The sequence below is a fragment of the Sorex fumeus genome, unplaced genomic scaffold, assembly GCF_029834395.1.
Source record: "Sorex fumeus unplaced genomic scaffold, SorFum_2.1 ptg000075l, whole genome shotgun sequence".
Classification (NCBI taxonomy): Eukaryota; Metazoa; Chordata; class Mammalia; order Eulipotyphla; family Soricidae; genus Sorex; species Sorex fumeus.
In genome coordinates this window covers 2,568,325-2,594,951 of record NW_026606132.1, presented here as the reverse complement: position 1 = coordinate 2,594,951, position 26,627 = coordinate 2,568,325, and the positions used below count along the sequence as shown (strand labels likewise).

General features: G+C 37.5%; 1 protein-coding gene across 2 annotated transcripts in view; it reads left to right on the top strand.

Annotated features, from left to right (window-relative positions):
• The window catches only part of MBNL3 (muscleblind like splicing regulator 3), a 65,660-nt gene extending 39,279 nt beyond the window's left edge, over positions 1-26,381 (top strand). The window contains exons 3-9 of one of the 2 annotated variants that reach the window (XM_056130220.1): positions 10,833-11,024; positions 12,227-12,460; positions 16,531-16,588; positions 19,837-19,872; positions 22,202-22,293; positions 23,079-23,152; positions 25,166-26,381. In XM_056130220.1, coding sequence (XP_055986195.1) covers positions 10,833-11,024; positions 12,227-12,460; positions 16,531-16,588; positions 19,837-19,872; positions 22,202-22,293; positions 23,079-23,135 — 669 coding nt within the window. In that variant the 3' untranslated portion in view covers positions 23,136-23,152; positions 25,166-26,381. Of the gene's footprint in view, positions 1-10,832; positions 11,025-12,226; positions 12,461-16,425; positions 16,589-19,836; positions 19,873-22,201; positions 22,294-23,078; positions 23,153-25,165 lie in introns of both variants that reach the window. The other variant, XM_056130219.1, reaches the window with a different exon arrangement.
• Positions 26,382-26,627: the final 246 nt, after the last annotated feature.

The window sequence follows — 26,627 nt, the reverse complement described above, 5'->3', positions numbered from 1 at the left end:
AAGACTCAAGCTGACGAGAACAGGAAGTGACTTTTAGAGGTTTATTGAGCTTTCTGGCCTCTCTTGCTTTCTAATTGAATTTTCCGTGCTTCTCTAGAATTGAGTATGTTTCTCTTTTTTTCTGTCAATAAGAGTAATTTGAGTTTTTAAACTGGAGAATGCGATGTGATTCACAGGAGTAAATGTATTTTATAGCATATCACAACATATAAGGCCCTAGAGGACCCCAGGGATCAATTGGAAATTGCTTTCCTGCCTGTTAGATTATTTAACAATAGCTGTTGTGATGAAATAAATTGATAAAAGATTGATTTCTGCAGTTATCATGAGCATAAAACCAATTCTGAGATGGTTTATAGCATCCTCTTTTGTGGTCTAGGAAGCTACTTTGTAAGTATGTTGAAATTGAGCTAGTATAAGCAATTTTAAATTTCACCATTCTGATTAAGAAGAAATGTTCTTTTGGTTGCTGATGTTATAATAGCAGTAACATTATTTTATTTCATTTTTCTGGTTAACTACTCTCAGGAACAACTTTATATCTCTTTAGCACCCCCACACTCCCATTTTCATAATCTGTAGTTCTTACCTCTAAAATACCCAAGTATTTGTTTAAATTTCTAATCCTGTCATTTATATGGTTGCATATTAATACCCATTTGATATTACTGGCTTGAACTTCAGGTCTTAGCATAGAGCATACTTGGGGTCTGTTTCTAGGATACCAGAAGAGCACATCTGCTTTTGGAAACTTGAACATAGTTTGCTTATTATAAGCCCCCATAAAAAAGGAACGCTAGCCTAATGGCATGATAGTAGAAAGATTCTGTTCATTGTGATTGAACAATGAATAAAAAAACCTGTACCTAGTCAATTTGGATGGAATGCTTGCTGTAGCAGGCAGGTTTGTTCACTGTATTTAATAGGTTTCAATTAACATTTGCTAGCATAAAATTCCATCTCTGAAAGCTTTTGTTAGCTTTATTGAGGAAGTTTAGCAAATGAGACTAAGGGTGTGACTCCTTAGTCAATGCAGTTTAAGAGCGACAGTTTATGATGTTTACAGCAAAAAGAAATTCATGAGCTACAGAACTCCCCTTGACATAATCAGGAGACAAAACATGTGCACTGTTGAAAAATTTTAGGAAACAGTCGCACTGGATTTATTCTCATAAAGCAATGTTTTACAATTTCAATTTAATAGCTAGAAATTTTCATTATGGGGAGGAAGGATTCTCACTGCTGAGTGTATTATTTTTGTGCAAAGTGAATATATTATTTCGACATTTTTCACAAGTTAGAATGATTTCTATCTGGTAAAAGTTTCTCTCTTTCAATATAGTGGTTCTTTTCATATATGTGAACTTGACCTAGTTAAGTGTGTTTATCTGATGATTTACTTATGGGTTATTGGATTTTCACATCTGGCTCAGCCATTGAAATGTACCATTTGGTCTGTTATATGTTTTTCATAGTTTTCATTCATCTGGCCAAGTTGTGGTGTTGTAAACCACGAAGATTATACATAAGGATTCTACTACAGGCTTTCCTTTATCTTTGTTAGGATCATCTGATTGTCTGTGTAGATAATTCTAAACTTTTTACATCATTTTTATTATTCTTTTTACCTAATGCATTTATATAAACTACCGTATGTATTTCCCTGGCACTAATGTGATAAAGAATAAAGGTGACATAATACTTGAGATCCAAAAGGGGATATTCTAGTAGATAAGATAAAAGGAGATATTCTAATAAATAGTATTCTTTTTTGAATGTCATTCTTTTTAGATTCCAAGGTTTTAACATTTTAATTTTTTTTTTTTTTTTGCTTTTTGGGTCACACCTGGCGATGCTCAGGGGTTACTCCTGGCTCATGCACTCAGGAATTGCTCCTGGAGGTGCTCAGGGGACCATATGGGGTGCTGGGAATCGAACCTGTGTCAGTCATGTTGGCTGCATGCAAGACAAACGCCCTACCCGCTGTGCTATCACTCCAGCCCCAACATTTTAATTTTTAATTAAGTATAACTCTAAGGTATTGTATAGTTCTGTAAGATTTATCCACTAGGCCAGTTTAGAATGAATATACAAAAAATTTCAGAATATTTATTTACTTCTTAATTTTGGAAAATATTAAGTTAAAATATTTTGTAGATAAAGACAAAAGGAAACCATCCTTCCTTTACCAAAAAATTTTAATGCGTTTGGCATATTCACCTCAGCGCTATAGTTTTTCTAGTTCTCCTTAAATTTATTGACTGAGGTATTTATGCTATCCCACATTTTCATAGCTTCTATTTTTAAATGATCCTGATAAAGATGGGCAAGACTGTCCATAGATTTAATGGAGACAGAAACTATGTATGTATCATAGACTGCTAGTATCCTGGTCAGTATAGAAATTACAGAGTATTTTAATAAAGATTCTGCAGTCGGTTTGGTTTTTTCCTGGAATAATAAATGATGACATTTAGCTTTCTCATCTCAATGTGATGACATTTAATGTTTTGTAAAGTGACTTTTGCAAGGCAGTTCAAGTCAGTAGATGACAGGCCTTATGTAATTGTAAGGTTAATATGCTCTTAATATAATTATGACTGTCATTATCACATGAAGTTCCACATTGACTGAGGTTAACCAAATCACTTCAGAGGAATATGTGAAGAGTGAATGCCTGGCTTGCTATGAGCCCAAAATGCTATCTGGATTTTACTATATTTTCTAAAAAGTGAAATAAGATTTTATTTTTTGATGTAGCAACTGCTACCTAACATTACTTACGTTTTCAACACATTGTACACAGAAAGTTGTTGTGCCGTGAGGTTACAGGAGATTTGTGGTGCTCATTTACATGAGGCCATGGGCCAAAGTCTTGGGAGGAGCCACACCAAAATGTGTATAACATTGGTAACATTTGGCTGATAACATTTGTGAAGAAATTTTTGTGTTCTTTGTTATTAAAGTTCCTCCTTCCCATGCAACTTCAGGTCTTAACATGGTCTGAATTTGTTCCTCTTGGGACTAGTCAGTCTAAAGTAGTTACTCAGAGCTGTTCGAAAAGACCAAGTCACGAAATTTACATACAAGTGGTACTACATGGAAAGTATCATGTTAAGCGAAATGACTCAGAAAGAAAGGGATAGACATAGAAAGATTGCATTCATCTGGGGAACATAAAGTAACAAAATAGGAGACTAACACCCAAGAATGGCCTAGATTAGTACCAGGAAGTTTACTCCATGGCTTGGAGGCCAACCACACATGCTAGGGGAAAGGGGAGCTCAGATAGAGAAGGGAACACCAAATAAAGGTGTTGGGAGGATCCTCCCAGGATGGGAGCAGCATGCTGAAAGTAGACTATAGACTAAACATGATTGTCACCCATTGCCTCTTTTGCAAACTACAACACCCAGTAAGAGAGAGAGAACAAAAGGGAATGCCCTGCCACAGAGGCAGGGTGGGGGATGGGGGAGATGGGGAGTGGGAGGGATACTGGGATCTGTGGTGGTGGGAAATGGGCACTGGTGGAGGGATGGCTATTTGATCATTGTATAATTGAAACCCAAGCACAAAAATGTGTAAGTCTGCAACTGTACCTCATGATGTCTCACTATTAAAAATAAATAAATAAACAAAAATTTAAAAAAATAAAATAAAGTAGTTACTCAGTTACTTTTGGGAAGCTGTACACATGGAAACAAAATTAGTGATACCAGAAAGAGTTTAGCTGTTTTGCTCCGAATTTGTTACTATAAAATTTGAAAGCTTGATTCTCCAAAAGTTGAACGAAAATGAGACATTGGGACTCTAGAGGACATTTTGGGAGATATTTTGCAGTGCCCAGCTTCCTTGAGAGTAATGCATTTTAACATTCTCCCTTTATCCTCTCATTAAATCCCATGGGATAAATTAAACATAATCTCCATTCAGCCCATTTTGTGTGCTTCTCCTCTGAGGCTGGTTAGTTCAGTAGGTTAGAACCTGCTGCTAATGAGACTATGTGGACCTGTTTACTTTTCTGTTCTTGGTCACAGTTAAGTGACAGATACCTCAGAATCACTTGCTGTTGATGATGAATTGCAGGCAGGAAGTTTAGATGGCTCTATGAAATTTTTTTTCCCTTATGGAGGTAAAACAAAGCAAACAGCCACATGAATATACAAGTTCAGTGGGTGACAATCAAAAAACACCCTCTTACTCAAATCAATAGGTCAGTCATTTGTCAGCTAAGAGAACCAGTAGAAGACCTAGTATAAATCCACCATGGTTTCCCCCATACCTGATATTAATCTCAAGTGCCCCATCAAATCATATTTATTTTGCTGAATAAATTTCGTGGAGATACTATATTTTATTTTATACCTCCCCCATCTACTATTTGGGTTTTTGGGGGACACATCTGTTGGTGCTTAGGAATTACTCCTGGATATATGCTCAGGATCACTCCTGACAGTGTTCAGTAGACCATATGTGATGCGGGGTATCAAACCCTGGTCAGTCATATGTAAGGCAAGTGCCCTACCAACTGTGCTGTCTCTCAGTCTCCCCACCCCTTTTTCATTTAGTTTTATTATCTCTTAAACCATTCTTTTAATACTGGCCATATTCACAATTCACTATTCCCTTGGGCTGGAGCGATAGCACAGCGGTAGGGCATTTGCCTTGCGTGCAGCCGGCCCAGCTGAGATGAGTTCGATTCCTCCGCCCCTCTCTGAGAGGCCGGCAAGCTGCTGAGAGTATCTCGCCCGCACGGCAAAGCCTGGCAAGATACTCGTGACGTATTTGATACGCCAAACACAATAACAGAAGTCTCACAATGGAAACGTTACTGGGCCTGCGCGAGCAAATCGATGAACAATGGGAGGACAGTGCTACAGTGCTACACTATTCCCTTAGAACCACACATTTTAATAATAAAAAGTAGTAATTTGGGCTGCAATATAACTAAAACATTTTGCTATAATTCTTACTGCTACCTTCTATATTAATAGAAGGTGATTAATCCACTCTAATTGAAATATTTTACCTAGACACACACACACACACACACACATATAGATACATCAGACTATGACTGATGAATTTATTCAACCTCTGCCATGACATTTGTTCCTTGAGTGTTTCTTTCGTACTGTGATTTTGTTTGTTTGTTTTTTGAGTTTTGCTCCACATGGCAGTACTCAAGGGTTACTCGTGGCTCCACACTCAGGAATCACTCCTGGAGGGCTTGGGGGACCATATGGGATCAAACCATGGTTGGCTACATAGCAAGGCAAGTGCCCTACCTATTCTACTATCAATCCACCCTCTGTACTGTGATTTTTTATAATTGGGGTTTTCTTACTGGTAAGCCTAGAAATAATCAGAAGCTTTGGAATTCATTTTCACTCAATGCAGTAAATATTCATTGAGCATCTGCTCTGTGCATTGCGTTTAGAGGGGGAAAAGATATAAAATGATGAATTAAAAATAGTCTCAACTGTCTAAAAATGTATGATATAACTGTATATAGTAAGATGATCAATTAATGTTTTTATTATCTTAGTTTCTCATTTAGTCCTGATTCTCCATGTTTTGATAGCTTTGGGATTTTCTTTTTTTCCCTCTGTATACTTGGTTTTTTATTAACCAGAAGAGGTTTTGTTTTAGTTTGTATTGTTTTTTGTTTCTGTTGATGGTAAGGGTAGTAGTTGAACCTCTGTAATTATTACCTTCTGCATCTATTATCCCAGACTTGCATTGTGATGTTTGGAGTCTCCAGGCTTACTGTGGAGTCTTTCTCAGTTTTTGCTATTGCTACCCCAAAATTATTTTATTTCACCCAATTTGTTAAGATTGGGTAACCAGGGAGCAATAGCACAGCAAGTAGGGCTTTTGCCTTGCACGCGGCCAACCCGAGTTCGATTCCCAGCATCCCGTATGGTCCCCTGAGCACCGCCAGGGGTGATTCTTGAGTGCAGAGCCAGGAGTAACCTCTGTGCATCTCTGGGTGTGACTCAAAAAACAAAACAAAAAAACGATTGGGTAACCATTTTATTTTTTTCAAAAATACTTTCCCTTTCCTTGTGAATGCTAAAGTTGATTGGCCACTATGACTACATTATTGCTCACCAATAATTTTCAGGTCAATAATTTTGTGACTTCAAAAGGTGTCATATGTCCATTTTTCAGAACCTGGCTTCTTATGTGTTATACTGACCTATATTTAGATACTCCCAGATGTAGTTGTAAAAAATTAAATAGTTGTAACTGTTCTTGACCTTCTCTGGAAGTTTCTTTCACCAAATACTAGCAGATCTAAACCACTATTTGTGCTCTCTTGAGTGCTATAGTTAACTGATCTCTTTTTATTACTCATGTACCCATATTTATGATGCTGGGGATCAAACTCTGGCCCTAAAACACTGAGCTGCACCCCACACACACACACACACACACTATTTTTTCTTTCTTTTATGGGTCACCCGACGATGCACAAGGGTTACTCCTGGCTAAAGCACTCAAGAATTACTCCTGGGTGTGCTTGAGGGACCATATAGGCTGCTGGGAATCGAACCGGGGTCGGGTCGGCCATGCATGTGCAAGGCAAATGCCCTACCCTCTGTGCTATCACTCCAGCCCCCCCCCACACTATATTTGAAATTTTATACAGTAAACTCTATTGCTCTTTTCCCTGCTTGCCTTCTCTTCACGGTGCTTTCTCTTACATCTATGATTAATAATGTCAGAAAAGCTGACATAGGTGAAGGCAACTATTCACTCTTAACCCTTGATTAATTTTTTGTGGGCCATTTTTATTTATTCATTAACTGGTACAATTTATCCATAAACACCATTATTAGTTTGCATCTGACTGCAAAGTTGACTCTCAATTACTGAGGACCAGTTAACTAAGCTATGTGAATCTCCTACAGTGTGCTTTTCGGGGGGCTCCTGGGGATGGGGGATGGTGCTTGGGGCCACATCTGACATGATCAGGGAATTAGTCCTTGCTCTGCTCAGTAGTGACCCCTGGTGGTACTTGGAGCACATGTGGTGCTGGAAATTAGAACCTGGGTCAGTGCAAGCAAGGCAAGTGACTTAACCCTGGTACTATCTCTTTGTCTCTACAGTCTTTTGGCCATTTCAGTTACCCACTGAATTTAGACTGTAGAGATTTCCAGCAAAAATTTGTGAAGCCAAGTTTATTCAGTTGTGCTCCATATGAACAGTTAGTAAAGCCTGTCACTGTCACTGTCAACTGTCCTCCGTTGTTCATCAATTTGCTTGAGTGGACCCAGTAACGTCTCCTTTGGAGACTTTGTTGTTACTGTGTTTGGCATATCGAATACGTCACGGGGAGCTTGCCAGGCTCTGCCGTGCGGGCGAGATACTCTCGGTAGCTTGCCGGGCTCTCCGAGAGGGATGGAGGAATCGAACTCGGGTCGACCATGTTGGCTGCGTGCAAGACAACCGCTCTACCCGCTGAGCTATTGCTCTAGCCCAGTAAAGCCTGATGGAAACTAAAATTGTACATTTACAGTGTGCTTTGGACAAAAATATATATGCATGGTGATGGTATACAGTTTAATATAGCAAACTGACATTGTAATATATAAATAGTAAATTAGTGATAAAACTGAGGAATTATTAATGTCAGTAAAAGTTTAAAGTACTATTTTTCTGATATTAAAATCAAGTCAACAAATTATGTCCAAATGTCAACAATGTTAGAAAATATTTTGTCTTCCACCTCTAGACAAGAACTGATAGAAAATGGAGGCTTCAATTATAGTATAAGTGATCGAAAATATTTTGCATTCTTCCAACAATAATTGTAGTTGACTGGATATTATTGCTGTAACTAGATTTAGGAAGACATACTGGTTGATTTATCATGAGATATACTTTTAATTTTTATACTAATTTTAGGAATAACTAATTTTAAACAATAAGTCTTTGTTGATATTTCTAAAATGTGTCTTTAACTTAGACATATTTTTGAGACAGTTTATAGTTGAATTGTATTATTGTTCAAAGTTGTTTTGGAATTCTTTGACCAATAGATGGTGTCTCCGAAAATCATACTCTTACAAAATTCTAACTATTTGCTCTTCATTTTTAGCCACTCAATCATTAGTCTAAAAACAGTTAAGAATCCTCATTTTAGGATCCTCCCAGGATGGGAGAAGCATGCTGAAAGTAGACTATAGACCAAACATGATTGCCACTCAATGCCTCTTTTGCAAACCACAACACCCCAAAGGAGAGAGAGAACACAAGGGAATGCCTTTCCACAGAGTCAGGGTATGGTGGGGGGATGGGGGGTGGGAGGGATACTGGAACCTGTGGTGGTTGAAAATGGACACTGGTGGAGGGATGGGCACTTGATCATTGTATAACTGAAACCCAAGCACAAAAATTTGTAAGCCTACAACTGTACCTCATGGTGTTTCACTAATAAAAATTTTAAAAATCCTCATTTTAGTAATTGTTGAAAATAACATACTAGTGAACATTTTCATATTGGTTTCTAAAGTCAAACTTTTTCTACTTGTGACATCTTACTACAACATTAGAGTCATATCAGTAGACTTTACATATCATTGGCACTTCACTCCAGAAATTGGTAGAGTGCTTTTTTTAAACCCATAAAGTATAGTTTTGTAACATTTTTTGCAAGTGACTAAGTGGTAAATGATTTAGACTTTGAAGGACAAGAAGAACAAAGTTGAGAATATAGGGTATTGACTGAAGAGATAGTACAAGGGGTTAGATGATTAGGTGCACATAGTTGACCCCAGTTTGATCGTTAGCGCTGCATATAGTCTCCAAGCACAGAGGTAAGAGTAGACCTTAAGCACCTCTGGGTATGCGCCATATCCCCTTACTCCACCCACATATAAAGAGAATATAAGACAGGTAATTTTATAGCACAAGAGAAAACAGATATCCAAAACTGTTTGAAATACAACTCTACTGATAAGTAGAGCAGAATTTGTTTATGAACACTAGTATGTGAATTTCATACATTTCTCATATGTTATGAAATAGTTTTCATATTTTTACTTTACCCTCACCATTTGAAATATGTAAAAAAAACATTCTTAACATTCTGATCCTACAAAAAGAGGGGTGGGGGTCAGATTTTAAGCTCAGAGATTTTTTGATCAAAAACAAGGTTGGCCAAATTTTAGTTCAGATTTTTTTTCTGATCCTTACTAGAGAATACAGGTTCTGAAATGGCAAGTAGTTCAGTTCACGACCCTACACTGGGATGAGTTTCACAAGGTCCTTCTACTTTCTGAGATCACTCGCTATATTATTGTGCCTACAGGACTTCTTTCAGGGAAAGTGTCTATCGCATTCATCTGTCTGATTCTCAGAGCTGTCCAGGATTAAAAAGATGAGGCATTTTATTCATTTTAGGGAGGTATTTCCTAAAGTCCTTGATAATTTCTAGGTACTTTGTAAGTTACTGGGAGCTCATGGGAATTTTTTGCTCTAGTTGTTATTTACTGTTAGAGATACTGACACTGAGGGAAAAGAAGTTGAGGTGATCCTTTATTTATAAAATCAGTTCTCTCTATTGTTTTGGATTTTTTTTGAGGGGAGGCGGTTTGCACGCCCAGCAGTTCTCAGGGTTTACTCCTAGCTCTATGCTCAGGCCCTGGGAAATCAAATGCATGCGATACTGGGAATTCAATATACGTTGGAACTGTGCAGGGCAAGCACCCTACCTGTTGTACTAATCATTCCATTCCAGTTGTCTCTTTCTTTTTCTTTTTTTATTAGTGAAACACCATGAGGTACAGTTATAGGCTTACAAATTTTGTGCTTGGGTTTCAGTTATACAATGATCAAGTGCCCATCCCTCCACCAGTGCCCGTCATCCATCACCACGGGTCCCAGCATCCCCCCCCACCCCCCATTCCCCCGTCCCATCCTGCCTCTGTGGCAGGGTATTCCCCCTTGTTCTCTCTCTCTTCTTTTGGGTACTGTGTTTTGCAAGAGAGGCATTGAGTGGCAATCATGTTTGGTCTATAGACTACTTTTAGCATGCTTCTCCCACCTTGGGAGGGTCCTCACAACACCCTTCATTTGGTGCTCTCTTCTCTATCTGAGCTTCCTTTTCACCTAGAACGTGTGGCTGGCCTTCCATTCATGGAGCAAAACTTTTGAAATGTTTTTTTTTGTATTTGGGGAAAGAATGGTTCTAGAAAGTAAAGCTCCATGTTTTCAGGTATTTAAAACATTGCTGAGGGAGTTATTCAGAATGAATAGCTGAAACATAGGTAAGTGTCATTCCAGGCAATAAAGAGAAATCAGCTTCAAACTGCGAGAAAATGTGTTTCTTTTTAAATAAAGATTATCTCTGGGCCAGAGCAATAGTAAAGCAGGTAGAATGTTTGTCTTGCACGTGGCCAACCTGAGTTCAATCCTCAGCACCACACATGGGCCTCAGAGCCCATCCAAGGAGTGATTTCCACAGAGCCAGTAGTAAGCCTTGTGGCCTAAAAACCAAAAAAAAAATAATACTAAAGATTACCTCAGAGATCAGTTCACATCATGGGCTCCAGTATTGGTAGAGAGAGGATTAAAATTGTTTACTAAAGCTGAACACGGGTTCTTGCGTGCTACTTAACAGGTGATTGTTAGTGAAAGTTAAACCTTGAGTTTTTCTAAACCTTGGGGCTGAGGTGTTGAGAAAACATATGTCCATTTGAAAGAAGGAACTGAAAAAAATCTACAAAAATCTACGACTTAGGCTTTCTTAAGCCATCTTGTGTCAAAAAGGAAGACTCTGCTTAACTCTAACCCTCTTTCCCCCCCCTCTTTTGAACACACAGACTTCTTTTCCAGTGGCTCCATCACTTGCAGTGAATCCTGCCGTGGCTTTTGGTCCTTATATGCCTCATCCTGGGATGGGCCTGGTTCCTGCTGAGCTTCTACCGAACACACCTGTTCTGTTTCCTGGCAATGCGCCTCTCCCAGTGGCAGGAGCACCTGGCATAAAACCAATGCGTTCGGATAAACTGGAGGTAGTTATGTAGAAATGTAGAAATTTTTAGTAAATTTGCTTTAGGAAATTGAGCAAAATGACCTGAGACTTTAGTGACAAAATTATGGAAATGACTGCAAGGTAGATATTAATTTCATGTGCACCAAGATCATCAATAAATGCTAAATGTGTGAGAACTTGATATAAGAATATTTGTATTTAAAATTCATACCCAAAGCATCCTTCTCAGAGCCAGATACTGTCCTAGATTTTTAGCTTAAGGATTATATACCTTTGGGAAAGTGTTAATGATGTTGCTACAACAATGATATCTGCTATGATGTGCATTGGTTCTTTTGTATAGAAAGTTGAAGAAAATCTTGAAACGCCCAGATATTGACTATGCCACTCCTTTGCTGCAGCACAGGCAATTGTGGGAGCTCTCCTTTTATCCAGGCTAGCTTTGCAGACTGGGGTTACTCTGTTAGTGAATCTATACTTGCTCAAATAAACTGTAAAAAAAAGGAGACGAATTTATTTCCTGTAAGTGGAGAATGTAAATGAATCACATGATGTTGCAACCTTTCTTCTATTTTAAGGTGTGCTACATAATAATATCTCTTGATACCTAAGAAAATAAATTTCAGCAAGTTTTTTGATTTACGGAAGTTCTCCAGCCTTCCCTTAACTGCTGCTCTTTATAAATGGAAATAAATAAATAGTTCATTTCTTATAAAATCAGGCCCCATTGGCAGTTCCTTAAATGTGTAGTAATATACTGTAATGTAATTATGAAACTCAGTTATGGTCCATAAACTGGCTGTGGATGACTACATTGCTATGTGATAAAGACTCATCTTGGATCATCATAAAATAAACGCTTCTTGCAAACTTAATTAATAATGCTTTAGGTTGTATATTAAGTGGAGGATTCAAAACTGCTTTGCAATGATACTTCTAAGGCATTTTACTTCAATATAAGGTAAATATACTTTAGGAAAGTGAGTAAAATCAACAGACTTTTGTTTGGAGGGAATGGAATTTTATTTTTCTAAGACTATAAACATTATCTCTGTTTACATTTCAGTAAATCTGAGTTTACATTATTGCCAGCTTTTTAGATTTTCCCTTAATCAATGACAAAATAATGGGTTCATTTGCTTCTACATTCACTGCAAAATTAATCAAGGATGATCACTTTCCAATCATCAATGTGATGCTTTTCTTTTTTTTTCCTGTAAGGTTTGCCGAGAATTTCAGCGTGGAAATTGTACCCGTGGTGAGAACGATTGCCGCTATGCTCACCCCAGAGATGCATCCATGATTGATATAAGCGATAATACTGTGACAATCTGCATGGATTACATCAAAGGCCGATGCTCCCGGGAGAAATGCAAGTACTTTCATCCTCCTGCACATCTGCAAGCCAAACTCAAGGCGGCCCATCATCAGATGAACCACGCTGCTGCTGGAATGGTAAGAACAGACTGGGATTTGCAGATCTTCTGTTTTGGAACAAATGATTAGTATGTTCTTCAATTTGTCTACTGTCCTATACCCCTAGTCATAAATGAACCTTAATATCTACATTTAAGGTTAAAATCCAGAGAAGACAGAAACTAGCACTGTAGCGCTGCAGCACTGTCCTCCCGTTGTTTATCGATTTGCTTGAGCGGGTACCAGTAACGTCTCCATTGTGAGACTTGTTACTGTTTTGGCATATCGAATACATCACGGGTAGCTTGCTAGGCTTTGCTGAGCGAGCGGAATGCTATCAGTAGCTTGCCAGGCTCTCTGAGAGGGGTGGAGGAATCGAACCCAGATGGGCCGCATGGAAGGCAAACACCCTACCCACGCGGCCAATCCGGGTTTGATTCCCAGCCTCCTATATGGTCGCCTGAACACCGCCAGGAGTAATTTCTGATGCATGGGCCAGGAGTAACTCCTGTGCATCACTGGGTATGACCCAAGAAGCAAAATAATAATAATAATAATAATAAGACTTCAGGCCACATGGCAGCAGTGGAGAATGGCCACCCCTTCCCGTCTCCCTGCCCACTTGGGTTCCTGGCTGTCACGCCCATGAACTGTGTCTGGGCACCATCTCGGCCTTAATCCAGAGACTCCTGAATGAAGAGAGAAACTATGAAAAATACAGAGAATAGAGAAACTATTGATTTTACTTTATTCACTCAATTTCCTTAAGAGATTTCTTTTAAAAGATGTATTGATGACTTTAATCAACTGTGCTTTCCCTTCAGCTTTTAGAGATAGTACTGTATGATTGAAATAGCAAGGTACTTCTGAGTGGCTTTTATAGCCTAACTCACCATAATATCCTAAAAAAAGTTGCTCTTTGAGACAACTTCTTGAGCATTTTACTAATAAGATCCTAATCAAAGCAGAGAACTTGGAAGATAGAACATTAAATTGCTTTGAATTTCTGAAGCAGTAAGTCTCTCACAGTCTCTCTCTCTCTTTCTTGCTCTGGTTCTCACTCTCTCTTTTGCCTGGTGGAGTGGTTTTAAGGACAAATGCAGTAACAGTAGCCAGCAAAGGTGGGGATGGGGCCAGGTTGGGGGTATTTTCTATGTGATTGTGAGAAGAGGTTGTCAAGTTGACCTTGCAAGTCATACTTGGGGGAAAGTTAGTTCATCTTGAAATCGAACCATCGGAGACAGGAAAATAATTTGTGTACCACTACAGTGTAATAGGTAGAAAACCAGGAATTTTGACTTCTTGATTTTTGTCCTGAATGTTAATTATTTTTACAGGCTGCTTGCTAGTTCTTTTTTCTTTTGTGCCTCTCCTTTTGTAATAGAGTTATAACACCCCCAGTAAGGAACAAAGTCCAAAGGAAATCTCATAATGGGGGCATGGTGGGGGGAAGTCACCTATATGACTAAAGCCTATGAGATTTCTCCCTGTTTCATACGAGAGACACATTTATTTTCAAATGTTCCTGTTCATCAAGGTTTTCTTCCTTTGTTAGTTGAAATGGGCCTCTCTGTCCTGTAACAATTATTTTATTAAAAAACAAACAAGGAAATCCCTATTCCATATGAATATAGTCTTCATGGGTTTTTTGAGACAAATATTCCACATTGTCCCAAGTTTTACTCACAGATAAAAGGACCCTGTACCAGTTTTTTTTTCTTCTTTTTCAAGATTCCTGTTTTCTCAGAACAAAAGCCATTCTTTTTTTTTTTAAATTTTTATTAGTGAAACACCATGAGGTACAGTTGTAGACTTACAAATTTTTGTGCTTGGGTTTCAATTATACAATGATCAAATACCCATCCCTCCACCAGTGCCCATTTCCCACCACCACGGATCCCAGTATCCCTCCCACCCCCCATCCCTCCACAAAAGCCATTCTTTGATAAAATATTTGAGCCCTAGTCTGGAGAAATAGTACAGTGGGTAGGAGACAGCCATCTCCGGCACCCTGAGCACTGCTAGGAGTGATCCCTGAGTGCAGATCCAAGAGTAAGCACTGACAGCATTAGGTGTGGTGCCCTGTTCCCCCCCCAAACAAAAACAAACAAAAAAAGGTTGAGCATCTGTGCTATTGCTCTAGCCCCCGAAAAAATATAATAAAGCCAAATTGATTTTCTCCTTCACTACTTAGCATACTATGTTAATGAATATTCCAAAAGACTTCATCAAAATCTTTTTGTCTCAGATTTTTTGAATGAGGGAATTTTAGGTTATTAAAAAATAAGAATGTTCAAAGCAGAACGTAAGCCTCCAGTTTGGGGAATTTCTCTTTTGGTGTATGGTAGAGAGTTCAGAAACAGCGTGAACCATTATAAAGGAGAAGAATACAACTGGTCCCCTACAGATAAAGGTTCCTTAGGCCAGAGCAGTAGTAAAACAGTTTGGGCTCCCTGGCACTCAACCAAGCCCAGGCTCAGCATCCAATATGGTTCCCTGAGCATTCCCAGGAGTAATCACTGAGCAGAGACCCAGGAGTAAACCCCGAGCACCACCAGATGTAACCTCCAAACCAAAAAATAATAAAGGTTCACATATTCTGTGATTCTGTGATTTACAATGAATGAATTGCTTGTGTCTTTATGGACCTCTCCCATATGAAGGCATGGAACTTACATATGTGTGTTCCCATTTCTGATCTTTTGGGTATGTTTGGTAAAATGCTTTAGTTCAGTCATCTCCATATTTTCACATGCATAATTAAGCAGTATGTCTAATAGGCCTTCATACTTGTGATTGTTGGTGTCAGATTTCTAAGTAGCTGATCAAAGCAGACTCTTAGTGGGAAGGTCAAATGGATGCATAGTAATTTGCTTGAGGTAAGATTAAACAACCAGGACTTTATGAAGAAGTTTAAGGATTTTTTTTAAAAAAATTGAAGGATTCAGTTGAAATGCTTTGTTAATGAGAAGTTTACCCTGTTTTTGGCCATGTGTATGTGGCTCAGCTTGATTTTGCTGAAGGCCAATATGCATTTAATCAAAGTCTTTGAAGAGTTGGTAGTTGATTACTGAAAGAAAACAGTGATAGATAACTTTAGGCCTTCATTAGCTATGGAAATAAGGTCAGGGCATACCCCTTTTTGAGCTTGGAAGGCTAGTTACTCTACACAAGTGATCTTGTCTCCTTAAAAACTTGAAGCATACCTAATTGTTATTGCTAGGACATATTATACAGCAGTGTATAGTTTGTTGAAGAAAGGCAAATGTAAAGTAATGTCAATGAATCTGATCCCTGGGCAAGTTTGAGTATTCTTATAAGCACAGCTGAATTTTGAAGGTATTGTAAACATAAAGGGAATATTTTAAAATGCTGATTCCTTTTAAAATTAAACCATAAACAGACTTATTGCAAGTGGTACATGTTGAAATGCACCTCAAGCCTCTGAGAATTGCATACATTTTGCTATTTATGCTAAGTGTAAAGTGTGGAGACAGATAATTCATTTGTGCTTTACTTAGTTTAGTTGGGAAACACAGACTATTTGAACATAAAGTTCTTTATATGAATTGTATTATGTTTTATGGAACTACTGGATGTTTTATCACCAGCACATTGTTAATATCCTCAGTCCATATCAGAATTTTAACTGGCAGAAATTTCTCTTCTGCTGTATCTATTGCTTCAACTAGTATTATTTTAATAGTTGAATAAATTAGTATTTCTAAAATGTTAATTTTACAAGATTGTTTGCTATTAATAATTTCTGTCACATTCTTCCCAAGTCATGAAGGATCATTTTATTTGTCTAAATGATTGCAATTGAAATATATGTTAATTTTCTGTTTGGGACTAAGAATTGCTTCACTGGTATCGTTGGTTGCCTGGCTGTGGGGCCATTGTGGGGCATAGCCCAGGCTATGCCTCGTCTAACTGGTACTTGTTTGGCTTGAATACCGTATTTCACTTTCTTTGCTACTATTTAGTAATCCATCCTCTCATAGGCCCTACCACCTGGTGCCCTTCAGCTGATACCAAAGAGATCAACACTTGACAAAGCCAATGGTGCCACTCCAGTCTTTAATCCCAGTGTTTTCCACTGCCAACAGGCTCTGACCAACCTGCAGCTCCCGCCGCCACCGCCGCCGCCGGCATTTATCCCTGCAGGTAAGAACTAGGCTTGGAAAAATGTGAGTTTAATGATTTTGTGAATATATACAGTGCCCACTGATTTCTCTGTAAGCTTCCGTGTAAGGAATGCCCACGGGTATTTTGATTAGCATTCAGGCAATCAGGAATACCTAATCTGCTAACATTTAGAGTAAAAACTGGTTTTCTTCTGTGAAAATTTTTACTTTTTCATTGTCTTATAACTAATTTACAATATTATGACATGTCAAGGGTTTAGCTTCAAACCTCTCTATATAAATGGTCACCACAACCACCACCAAAATTCAAGTGACATCCCTGAACAAGTATGACCTCTCTTTTTTTTTTCCATTTTTTCCCCCTTTATTTTATTTTATTTTTTTTTTAAGTTGTAGATTTACAATTTTTTGTGCTTTGGTTTCAATTATACAATGATCAGATACCCGTCCCTCCACCAGTGCCCATTTTCCACCACCATGAATAATATCCCTCCCACCCCCATCCCCCATCCCCCCTGTCTCTGTGGCAGGGCAATCCCCTGTGTTCTCTCTCTCCTTTTGGGTGTTGTGGTCTGCAAAAGAGGCATTGAGTGGCAAACATGTTCAGTCCATAGAAGTATGACCTCTCTTACTCGTCCACATGCCCTTACCTTTCCATCTGGCAGTCAACATAGTACTTTTTTTTCCCTTTTAATTATTTTTATTACAGTTTAGGTAAGATGATTAAAGTAGTGTTAGTTTATGGCATCAATGCATAAAGTTACTGCTCCCACCAACCCCAAAGGACCCAAGACCCTCCACCACTGTCCCTATGTCACCTCTGATTTGACCTTAATTTCCCCTACCGCCCAACCCCCACTGCTTGCTGATTGGCTTTGTACTCCAAGACCAGGTGTACATCATTTTTCATTATTGTCTGTTCTTACTGAGCCAAGGAGTTCATTTTACTGTTTGTTGTCAGTTATTTCAGTAATTCATATTCCACATGAGTGAAACCATCTGGTCACTGCCTTTCAGTTCCTTACATAATCACCTCAAAGTCCATCCATTTTGTCCCAGTGGGCACAGTTTCCTATTTTCTTTTTTGGTTTGTTTTGTTTTGGGGCCTCCCCAAGCTGTGCTCAGGGTTTACTCCTGACTCTGCACTTGGGAATCACTCCTGGTCAGTTTAGGGGATCATATGTGGTGCCAGGAATCGAACCTGGGTTGGCCACGTGCAAGGCAAGTGCTCTACCCACTGTACTAGTACTATTACTCCGGCTCCAGTTTTCTCTTTTTTAATGCTAGAATATTATTCCATTGAGTGTATATATGTGTTTGTGTCTGTGTGTGCATGTGCATGCACATATATCGTGGTCATTCAGGTTGGCTGCATGTTTAGGTGATTGTGAATCATGTTGCTATGAACCTAGGGGGACAGAAATCCCTTTGAATTACTGTTTTTTCATGTCATTTGAATAAATGACTAGGAATGGTATCACTAGATCATATAAGTTTCCATATTTAATTTTTATGGAACAAACTGGTTTTCTGTGATTTCTGAAAAGTAGTGGTTTTAAATCAAAGTAGGAGAAGTGGTCAACATTTCTCTTTTTAGCATTTTCTAATGTTTGCTTTGTGTGATCAAATCATTTGATTCGATCTCAAACTAATTCCTTGACTCTTAGGTATCACTTCTCACATTTGCCCTTTAAATCCACCTCTCAGCATTGCAGAAATGTGTATTTGCTATTCCGAGGGTAATGGCAATAAAATTGCCCTTAAATTTGTATTATACTGCAGTATAGTAGATATAAAGCAAATAGTTTTATCCTCTAAACCCATAAACTACTTAATAGAAAAAAATAGGAATTACATTATATTTCCCTAACCCTTTTTTATTTTGTTGACTTCTGCATTTAACTATATTTACTAGCATAACATTTTTGCACTAAATTGTATAGAAAAATTTAAGCCAGAATTTTATTGAAACACATGTTATATATGAGAATTAATAATTTTCTCTCCATGGCTCATTCCTTTGAGAATCAGTGTATAGCCTCTTAGGAATAAAACAAAAATCCCTACTACTGGGAGTACAATAGATTTTTTGCAAATAAATTCTCTAGCATGGAGAATATTATTTAATGAAAATAAATATGGTTTAAAAATTAACTTATAAACTTTTATTAATGTTATAAACTAACTAACCACATAGTATTGGACACCTAGAATTGAAAAGAACCTTGATGGTTAATTGATAACTCGTAAAATAATTATTTGATTACTTTTGAAAAGTCATTAAAACAGGATTTTTTGTATTAACTAGCACAAATAATTCTTCAGGATATCAATTACAATACCCAGTTTTCCTAATAATTTCAGACTTCTTTGTTTAATTTGGCCCATTTAAAGTGTACATTTATAAACAAAAACGTTAGAAATATTTTTTCCCATTTAGTTTATTATGAACCTCTTATGTTGAAAGCCTATCACAATGAAAAGCTTATTTGCCTTATGTTCATGGTCAAGTTCTTGGTTATAAAAGGGAACAGTTGGGGCTGGAGCTATAGCACAGCAGGTAGGGCGTTTGCCTTGCACGCAGCCAACATGGCCGACACAGGTTCGATTCCCAGCATCCCATATGGTCCCCCGCGCACCGCCAGGAGCAATTCCTGAGTGCATGAGCCAGGAGTAACCCCTGTGCATCGCCGGGTGTGACCCAAAAAGCAAAAAAAAAAAGGGAACAGTAGTATTTAGTATTAATACTTATATTATTAATCTAAAGAGAGCCTTGGTACCAGAATCCAGATCCTTCTGTATAAATTAAAATTCTTCATGACAGAATTTCCTTAGGATGCATTCATCCATAATAAATATATAATAGAAGTAAGGTGACTCTTTTAAAAACCTTTGGGCCAGAAACATAGTACAGTGAGAAAGAGACTTCCTTGTTCAATCGCCAGCACCATGTATGGTCTCCCGAGCCTCACTGGAAGTATTCCCTGAGCAAAGAACCAGGAGTAAACCCTGAGAACCACTGGGTATGGCCCCCCCAAACCAATTTTTTCTTTTATACCTAAGAATCTAAGAATTACTTTGATATCTTTAGTTTATGACCTCAAAAATAAACTGCAGTTATAAACATTGGAAATACCTGGGTTTGCATGTGCTGATTAATTGGTATTGCAATGAATATCTTTATAGTGAAAATGATTTCTGTCAATAAATCTTTAATAATGAAATATCTTTTTTCTTTATATTTTTGCTTTGCTGCATGGTGTACAGGGCCAATACTGTGCATGGCTCCCACAACAAGTGTTGGTAGGTTTTGAACAAAAATTCTCAATTTATTTTTGTTTTTCTATTGTGTCTAATGAAATTGGTGAGTGACTGAATGCTGTGTTTGGATCTTCTCTAAGAATTCAGTGTTGGGTATTGTGCCTTTGTGGTATCACAGTAGTCATCCTCTCAAATCCTGCAGTTTGCCACTATGGCCAAATACTGAGGCTGCCATTTCTCTATTTTACCGTCAAAACTGTTGCTGAAATATTTGAAACATTTCCTTACCTAGCCAGAATAGACAGTGTTGTTCTTCACTTTAGAGCTTTCACTGAGAAATCATAAGACAGTTTCAGGTGTTTAATTTGTAAAGTATGAAAACATACCTTATCCCCAACCCCTCAAAAAAGTTATCTGTAACATCTAAGATAATTTTGAGAAAGGAGGAGTTAAACAAAGCTACAAACATTCTGTTGTGTCATGATGGAAACCACGGAGTTCAGGATAATGTGATGTCTACAGCAGAACCAGGCCCAGCCGAAACGTTTTAGAATGACTCTTTGGCAGCATTTGACTTTTCAATAAATGCTCTAGTGTGGAAAATATTATTTAGTGAAAGTAACATGTGCTTTAATAATTTATAAAACTTTATTAATGAAATAAAACTAACTAAACACATACTATTGGACACCATTTACACATATATCATTTAGCCACCAGTATAATGTGGTAATCATTGTGAAGTTATTTTGTATGTCACTAATACTGAGAAGAACACTAGAAATTGGCATGTTTCCCCTTTAAGAGCATTTCCGGAGCTCCAGGGAATAGGGCCAAGAACAGATGAGAGGAAATGGTTTCTGCCCTCCCTCTCATCTCGTATCCTATCAGTTCCTTTCCTCCTTGAGACTTTGCACCAGTTTGACCTTTACACACCTTGGTCAACAACGTAGATACAAAATCCCCCCAAATGACTAACAGGTTTATTTGGATAAAACAAAAGGTAAAAATGATTAGCACTTAGCATCAGCACTTTATCTGCATAGCAGGGTTTGACCCTGGTATTGGAATAAACGCCTCTGTTACTGAGAGATTAGCTGTCTCCTGTAGGAATGAAAGTGTTTCCCTTGATACTGTCAGGAGCATTGCAAGTATATGATTTAGGAGAACAGACACCTTCACGTTTGTGAAGTGTGTCTCTGTCTTTAGTTTTGTAAGATGGGCTCCTTGTGCCCCCATTTAAGAGCTCTGCATAGAATTGCAAACTGTGTTTCAGTGGTGCTGCATGCTAGACCATTGCTGTACTCCCAGAAGGATAAAAAGTGGTTTTAGAATTTGTATGCAATACTGTAAGAGGTGTAATGGGTATATCTCTAGAATAAGCACAAAAGACTACAGAGTTCCTGTTAATCACCATGAGGGGTCCAATAGTAGCTTCTTTGACGTTGCGACTTGTTTCCTCCTCCCTGGCCTTCACCTTCTTTGTAGGCTTTCAGAAAAATTTGAATTCAGCCAGTGTAAACATAAATTATTGTACGCATCCTTGTCATCAGGCATTGCCATTCACACTTTTCATTCCTTGCTTTGCTTTCCAAAATGAGTCAGGAAGGAGAAAGGGATTCAAAAAGTGATCACAATGAGACAGAAACTAGAAAAAGGCAAAGAAGTGCATGCTGAAAGAGATGCTGCAGCTGCTCACATTGTGGCTGTAATAATTGCTATGAAGACAAGACTTTGTTGGATATTCACTGTGCAGTCCCCCATGTATGTGTTTGATAAATAGCCAAAATTTCCAAGAGCCTGCATTCATAGTCCAGTGTATTCTTACTATCTGCACCCCTATCAGATACCAATTCAACTCCTTTCTTGCATACAAATCAGGTAAGTGTATATATAACTGTCCCTTTCCACCTGAAAATCGAGTGACAGCACTCACTTCTGTCAGTTGGCCCAAACACCATTTCACGATTCCCTAAACCCACTTCAAATAAGCAGCTCAGCAACTTCTCTGCTAGATTAGCTCATCATATCAATACATAAGGTTTTGTGTGCACCTGTTGTTATCTCTTCTGAAAATGGAAACTTTTTGTGCTGAAAAAAAGACAACTAAATTTTGAAAGAGATTCTGTTTTCTTTAATGGTAACTATAATTCGATTTCCCCTTTTCTCTCTTTAAATTTTACCTCCTTCCATGCTGTGTTGCTTTGCACTGACTGTGATTGCATGTTGCACCCTGGTGTATTCATCATGATGATGTCATATGGCTTGTTGCTGTGATAACTACCACGCTCCATTCCGCCCGTCGTTTATATTATGATCACATAAATGCTCCATCCTCCTATGTGTTGCTTCTGTGGTTTCCTACTGAAAGTGCCCATGATGCACGGTGCTACACCTTCCACTGTGTCTGCAGCAACATCTGCCACCAGCGTTCCCTTCGCTGCAACAACTCCAAGCAATCAGGTTTGGCCGTTTATTTCACCTGTTAGATAACTAGAGCGTGTTGGTAAGACACAGTAGATGCTTTTGGATTGGTGAGAAACATTGGTCTGTTTCTCTTGGTGTGCTGAGTATACAGTTGATACTACCATGCCAATCCTCAAATGCATATACCAATCATTTCTTTTAAAGTTTCTTCACTAGAGAAGAGGATAATCTTGTGTTATCTTACTGTTGTTTTTGGATGTTGTGTTTTATCTTCCACTTAGTATAATGATCATATTTACCTTTAGAGCCACCGGAAAGAAAGCAAAATAACACATTTCTTTCCAAGGCACAAATAACCCTATCATTACCCAGTAATTAAATCTGAAATCCCTTCTCATGCTGACATTACATGTGCTTGAATTGTTTTTATTTGTTTTTCTTTTCATTTGCATTAGTTATTTACAGGCAGATTATAAATTTACAAGATGAATTGTAAATTTTTGACAGATCTTGAAATCGTAAGGAAATGATATAATTGTGCAATATCATGGCTGGCTTGCCTTAAGAAGATAGTAAATGTTTAAATATGGCAAGTTCCACTGCTATTTCAGTTTGCAAGTATGATGACCATTAAACTTATTAGGGAAACAAAATATACTCTGATCTATGCTTTACAAAATTAGCTACTAGGGGATATGGTTAATAGATCTAAATTTTTCTTGGAAATTGATAATTATTAATTTCTGTGCCCAAACAGTGAACAAATCAAATGCAATTCTCTAGAAACTATTTTAATCTAAAATCTTTTTTTACTACTATAGATACCCCAATTATCAATAGATGAACTGAATAGCAGCATGTTTGTTTCACAGATGTAGAAGTTACCAATAGAACAGTAAGTTTCTTTAAGTATTAATATAAGTACAATCTCCAGGCTATATCCTTTTTCTGAACAATTGCTTTTGCTTAAGGTGTGAAAAAATATTTCATTCATAGATATTTCTTATAACTTAGGGCATGTTTAAGTATTCGAAGATTTCCCAACTGAAATGTGGAAAGCAAATACTTTTTGTGGAAAGTCCAGTTTTGTATATGGGAGTCACAGCAGACACTGTGTTCCCGAAGAGTTTTACACAGTCTGTGTCTGCCTGATATTAAAGTGGCGCAGATCTCTGTTGAATTTTAATTCTTTTAATGTTTTATTTTGCTTGGGTTTCGTTAAAGTAAGATAAGCCATTTTTGGTCACAATTTTGTTGAGATGATTTACTCAAAGACAGAAAAATAATGTGCTTTCCCTCTAGCATCATAGAAAATAGTGCTTTTGTAGAGTCTGCCATTTTGTTGCTTTCTATGTAAGTTCATCAGAATTGCTTTGATGCTTTAGAGTTTTGAGTGACATAACAATCATTTGCATTAATCATTTTCATTCAAATCATGGTTTTTGAAAATAATTTTTGGTTTTGGATTTCTGTATTGCTCTTAATCCCCATTGCCTGCCTCAGAGACTAGAACAGTATACACTTAATTAGAATTACTCATTTGGAACATAGCACTTCGGGGGCTGGGGATTTGGGGCCTCATTTGGTGGTGCTCATGTACTACTCCTGGTTCTCTGCTCAGAGATCACTTCTGGTGGTGCTCTGGAGACCATCAGTGATGCTGGGAATCAAACTCGGGTTGGCTGTGTGCAAGACAAACATTTATTTTTATCCACCATACTCTCTGTCTAGCCCCATATGCCACTTTTGAAGTTACTAAAGACTTCTAGGTGTCTCAGTTAGCTAAAGGGATTTATTATTGAACAACTACACCAATTCTGGCTGCATACATTACTCACGGAAAGTTTGAAATCACCACACTGGAATGTTTCCTTTTGGCCAAGGAGGACACAATTTCATTTCTAATACTCTGTGCTAGTATTTTTCTCCTACTGAAGCCCACACACACCCAGAAAAAAATGAACTATTGTGGGAAAAGTATTATATATATATATATTTGATTATACTTTAAACATAAACAGGTCTCTTCAACTATAAGGAATGTTTTTTATTTTTTATTTATTTTTAATTTTTATTAACGAAACACCATGAGGTACAGTTGTAGACTTACAATTTTTTGTGCTTGGGTTTCAGTTATACAATGATCGAGTACCCATTCCTCCACCAGTGCCCATTTTCCACCACCACTGATCCCAGTATCTCTCCCACCCCCTATCCCCCCATCCCACCCTGCCTCTGTGGCAAGGCATAAGAAATGTTTTTTTAAAAGACAACTTTTTCAAACATGAAATTCAATAGTCAATCCATGATTAGCTAACTGTAATAGTTATTGCTATTGCTTATAGTTGTTACTATAATAGTTTTCATGGTTATCATTTGGGATAGTGGCAACTTGGGAGGTAGCACTGAAAATTATAACTTTTTTTGGTAAACAAGTATCTGGTTCTTAGGAGTGATTTCACATCAGAATGAACAAAAATTGCCAAATATAAATAGCTTTCTGACAGAACATGTTTGGGAATAAAGTTCCGAACAGAATTTTGTAAATCTCATACACTTAGATTTCACATTGAGCTTATTTCTGATACATATAGTGTTGAAGGAAGTAGACGAATGGATGAGTTTTTGTCAAAAAGTTTTGGAATTGTGCAGATAACGCCTTAAATCACTGAGTGCCGCTCTGTTAACTTCGAGATGTTATCCACATTAGCAGTCAATTGATTTTTATGGTTTATGACTCTTTGTCATTTCCAAAAGCCCCTTATTCTTAGATACAGAATATGAAACTCAGAATGGGGAATATCTTGGCGTAGTTCACACATAGAACTGGAACCAGACCCACATATCCTGAGTCTTATTTAAATAATCTCTAATATTTTTCCACTCTGTTTTTTTTTTTACATTTCAGCTCAAATTCTGACCAGTACACCTGTGGCGTATCAGAATCGCTCTGCGAGAAGCTTGGTTCGGCCTCTCCACGTATTTTCTCGTATGTCTACTTCTGGCAACACCATTAGTGCAGTGCACACAATATATTAAATAAAACAAGCATACGAGCTAACAAATTCAAACAAAAAATAAAGCGGAATTGTCATAAGTTCTTATTTGAAATTATTAGGTAGATTGTGACCATACAATTTTGTGATTTGTTAACATTCTTTGTTGTGATTTTCCAATAACCATTATCTTAAGTGAATAACAGTTTAATATTTGTTTACATATATCCTTAGTGGATAAGTAGTCATCTGTTTTCAAAGTGTTAACTTGCTATTTTGTTTACATGGTAGTCTATTGGGTTGATTTAGAATGTAACAAATACATCCAGTACCCTTTCCTCATTATTGTATCGTGGTGTATTGTATTAGGGTTTAACATACTATAGTAGTTTGTTGTATATTTGTGGTGTTTGATTTCAACTAAAATGTTGTTAACAGAAAATATAAGTACATGTGCTTGAAAGATGGCAGGTTAACGTTAATGTACTCTCTCTAGAATAATTCTGTAGGAGAAAACTTTTTAATAGTCTCACTTTTGCGTGGGCACAAAACCTGTTCTTAAAGTATATAATTTTAATCTGCAGATAAGACCTTGCATAATTATATCACACTACTATATTTTTGTGTGAGTGAAACAATTACTTACAAAAAAACAGGAAACTTCTTTAAATAGCAGCCCATATTTTCACTCCTCTTAAGTCATTGGAAAAACAAGAATTTGCCTTTAAATGAATATCTCAGCATTTATACTAAACTTTGTAAAGTGCCCATTACATTTTGTGTGAGTTTATAACTCCCGGATCCTATTTCCTGGGTTGAGTATCTAAACCGAAGGCATTTGTCATCTTCATCTGAGAATTAGTACTTGAACATTTAAAGGCATGCTAATTACAGGTTATAAATTAAACCAGGAGATGAGGACATAGAGATTGCTTTTGCCTGTTGGAGGAAAGTGTAAAAACCATTGCTATTGTCACCTTTTACACAAATGCCATTTTCTAAAAGTAAATGGCTCCTACTCTTTAGACTGCTTTTTGAATAATAAGTAAGATGCAATCTTGCAAAAGCCAATGAGGGTAAAAGAGAAAAAAAAGAGAATTGATCTCAAGTTAGGTCTTTTCTCCTCAGATGGAAAATCTTTTCCTTCCTTACTTCTTTCCTTCCTTCCTTCCTTCTTCCCTCCCTCTCTCCCTCCCTCCCTTCCTCCTTCCCTCCCTCCTTTCATTCCTTCTTCCTCTTTCTTTTTCTTTCTTTCTTTCTTTCATTCTTTCTTTCTTTCATTCATTCTTTCTTTCTCTCTCTCTCTCTTCTCTCTTCTTTCTTTCTTTCTTTCTTTCTTTCTTTCTTTCTTTCTTTCTTTCTTTCTTTCTTTCT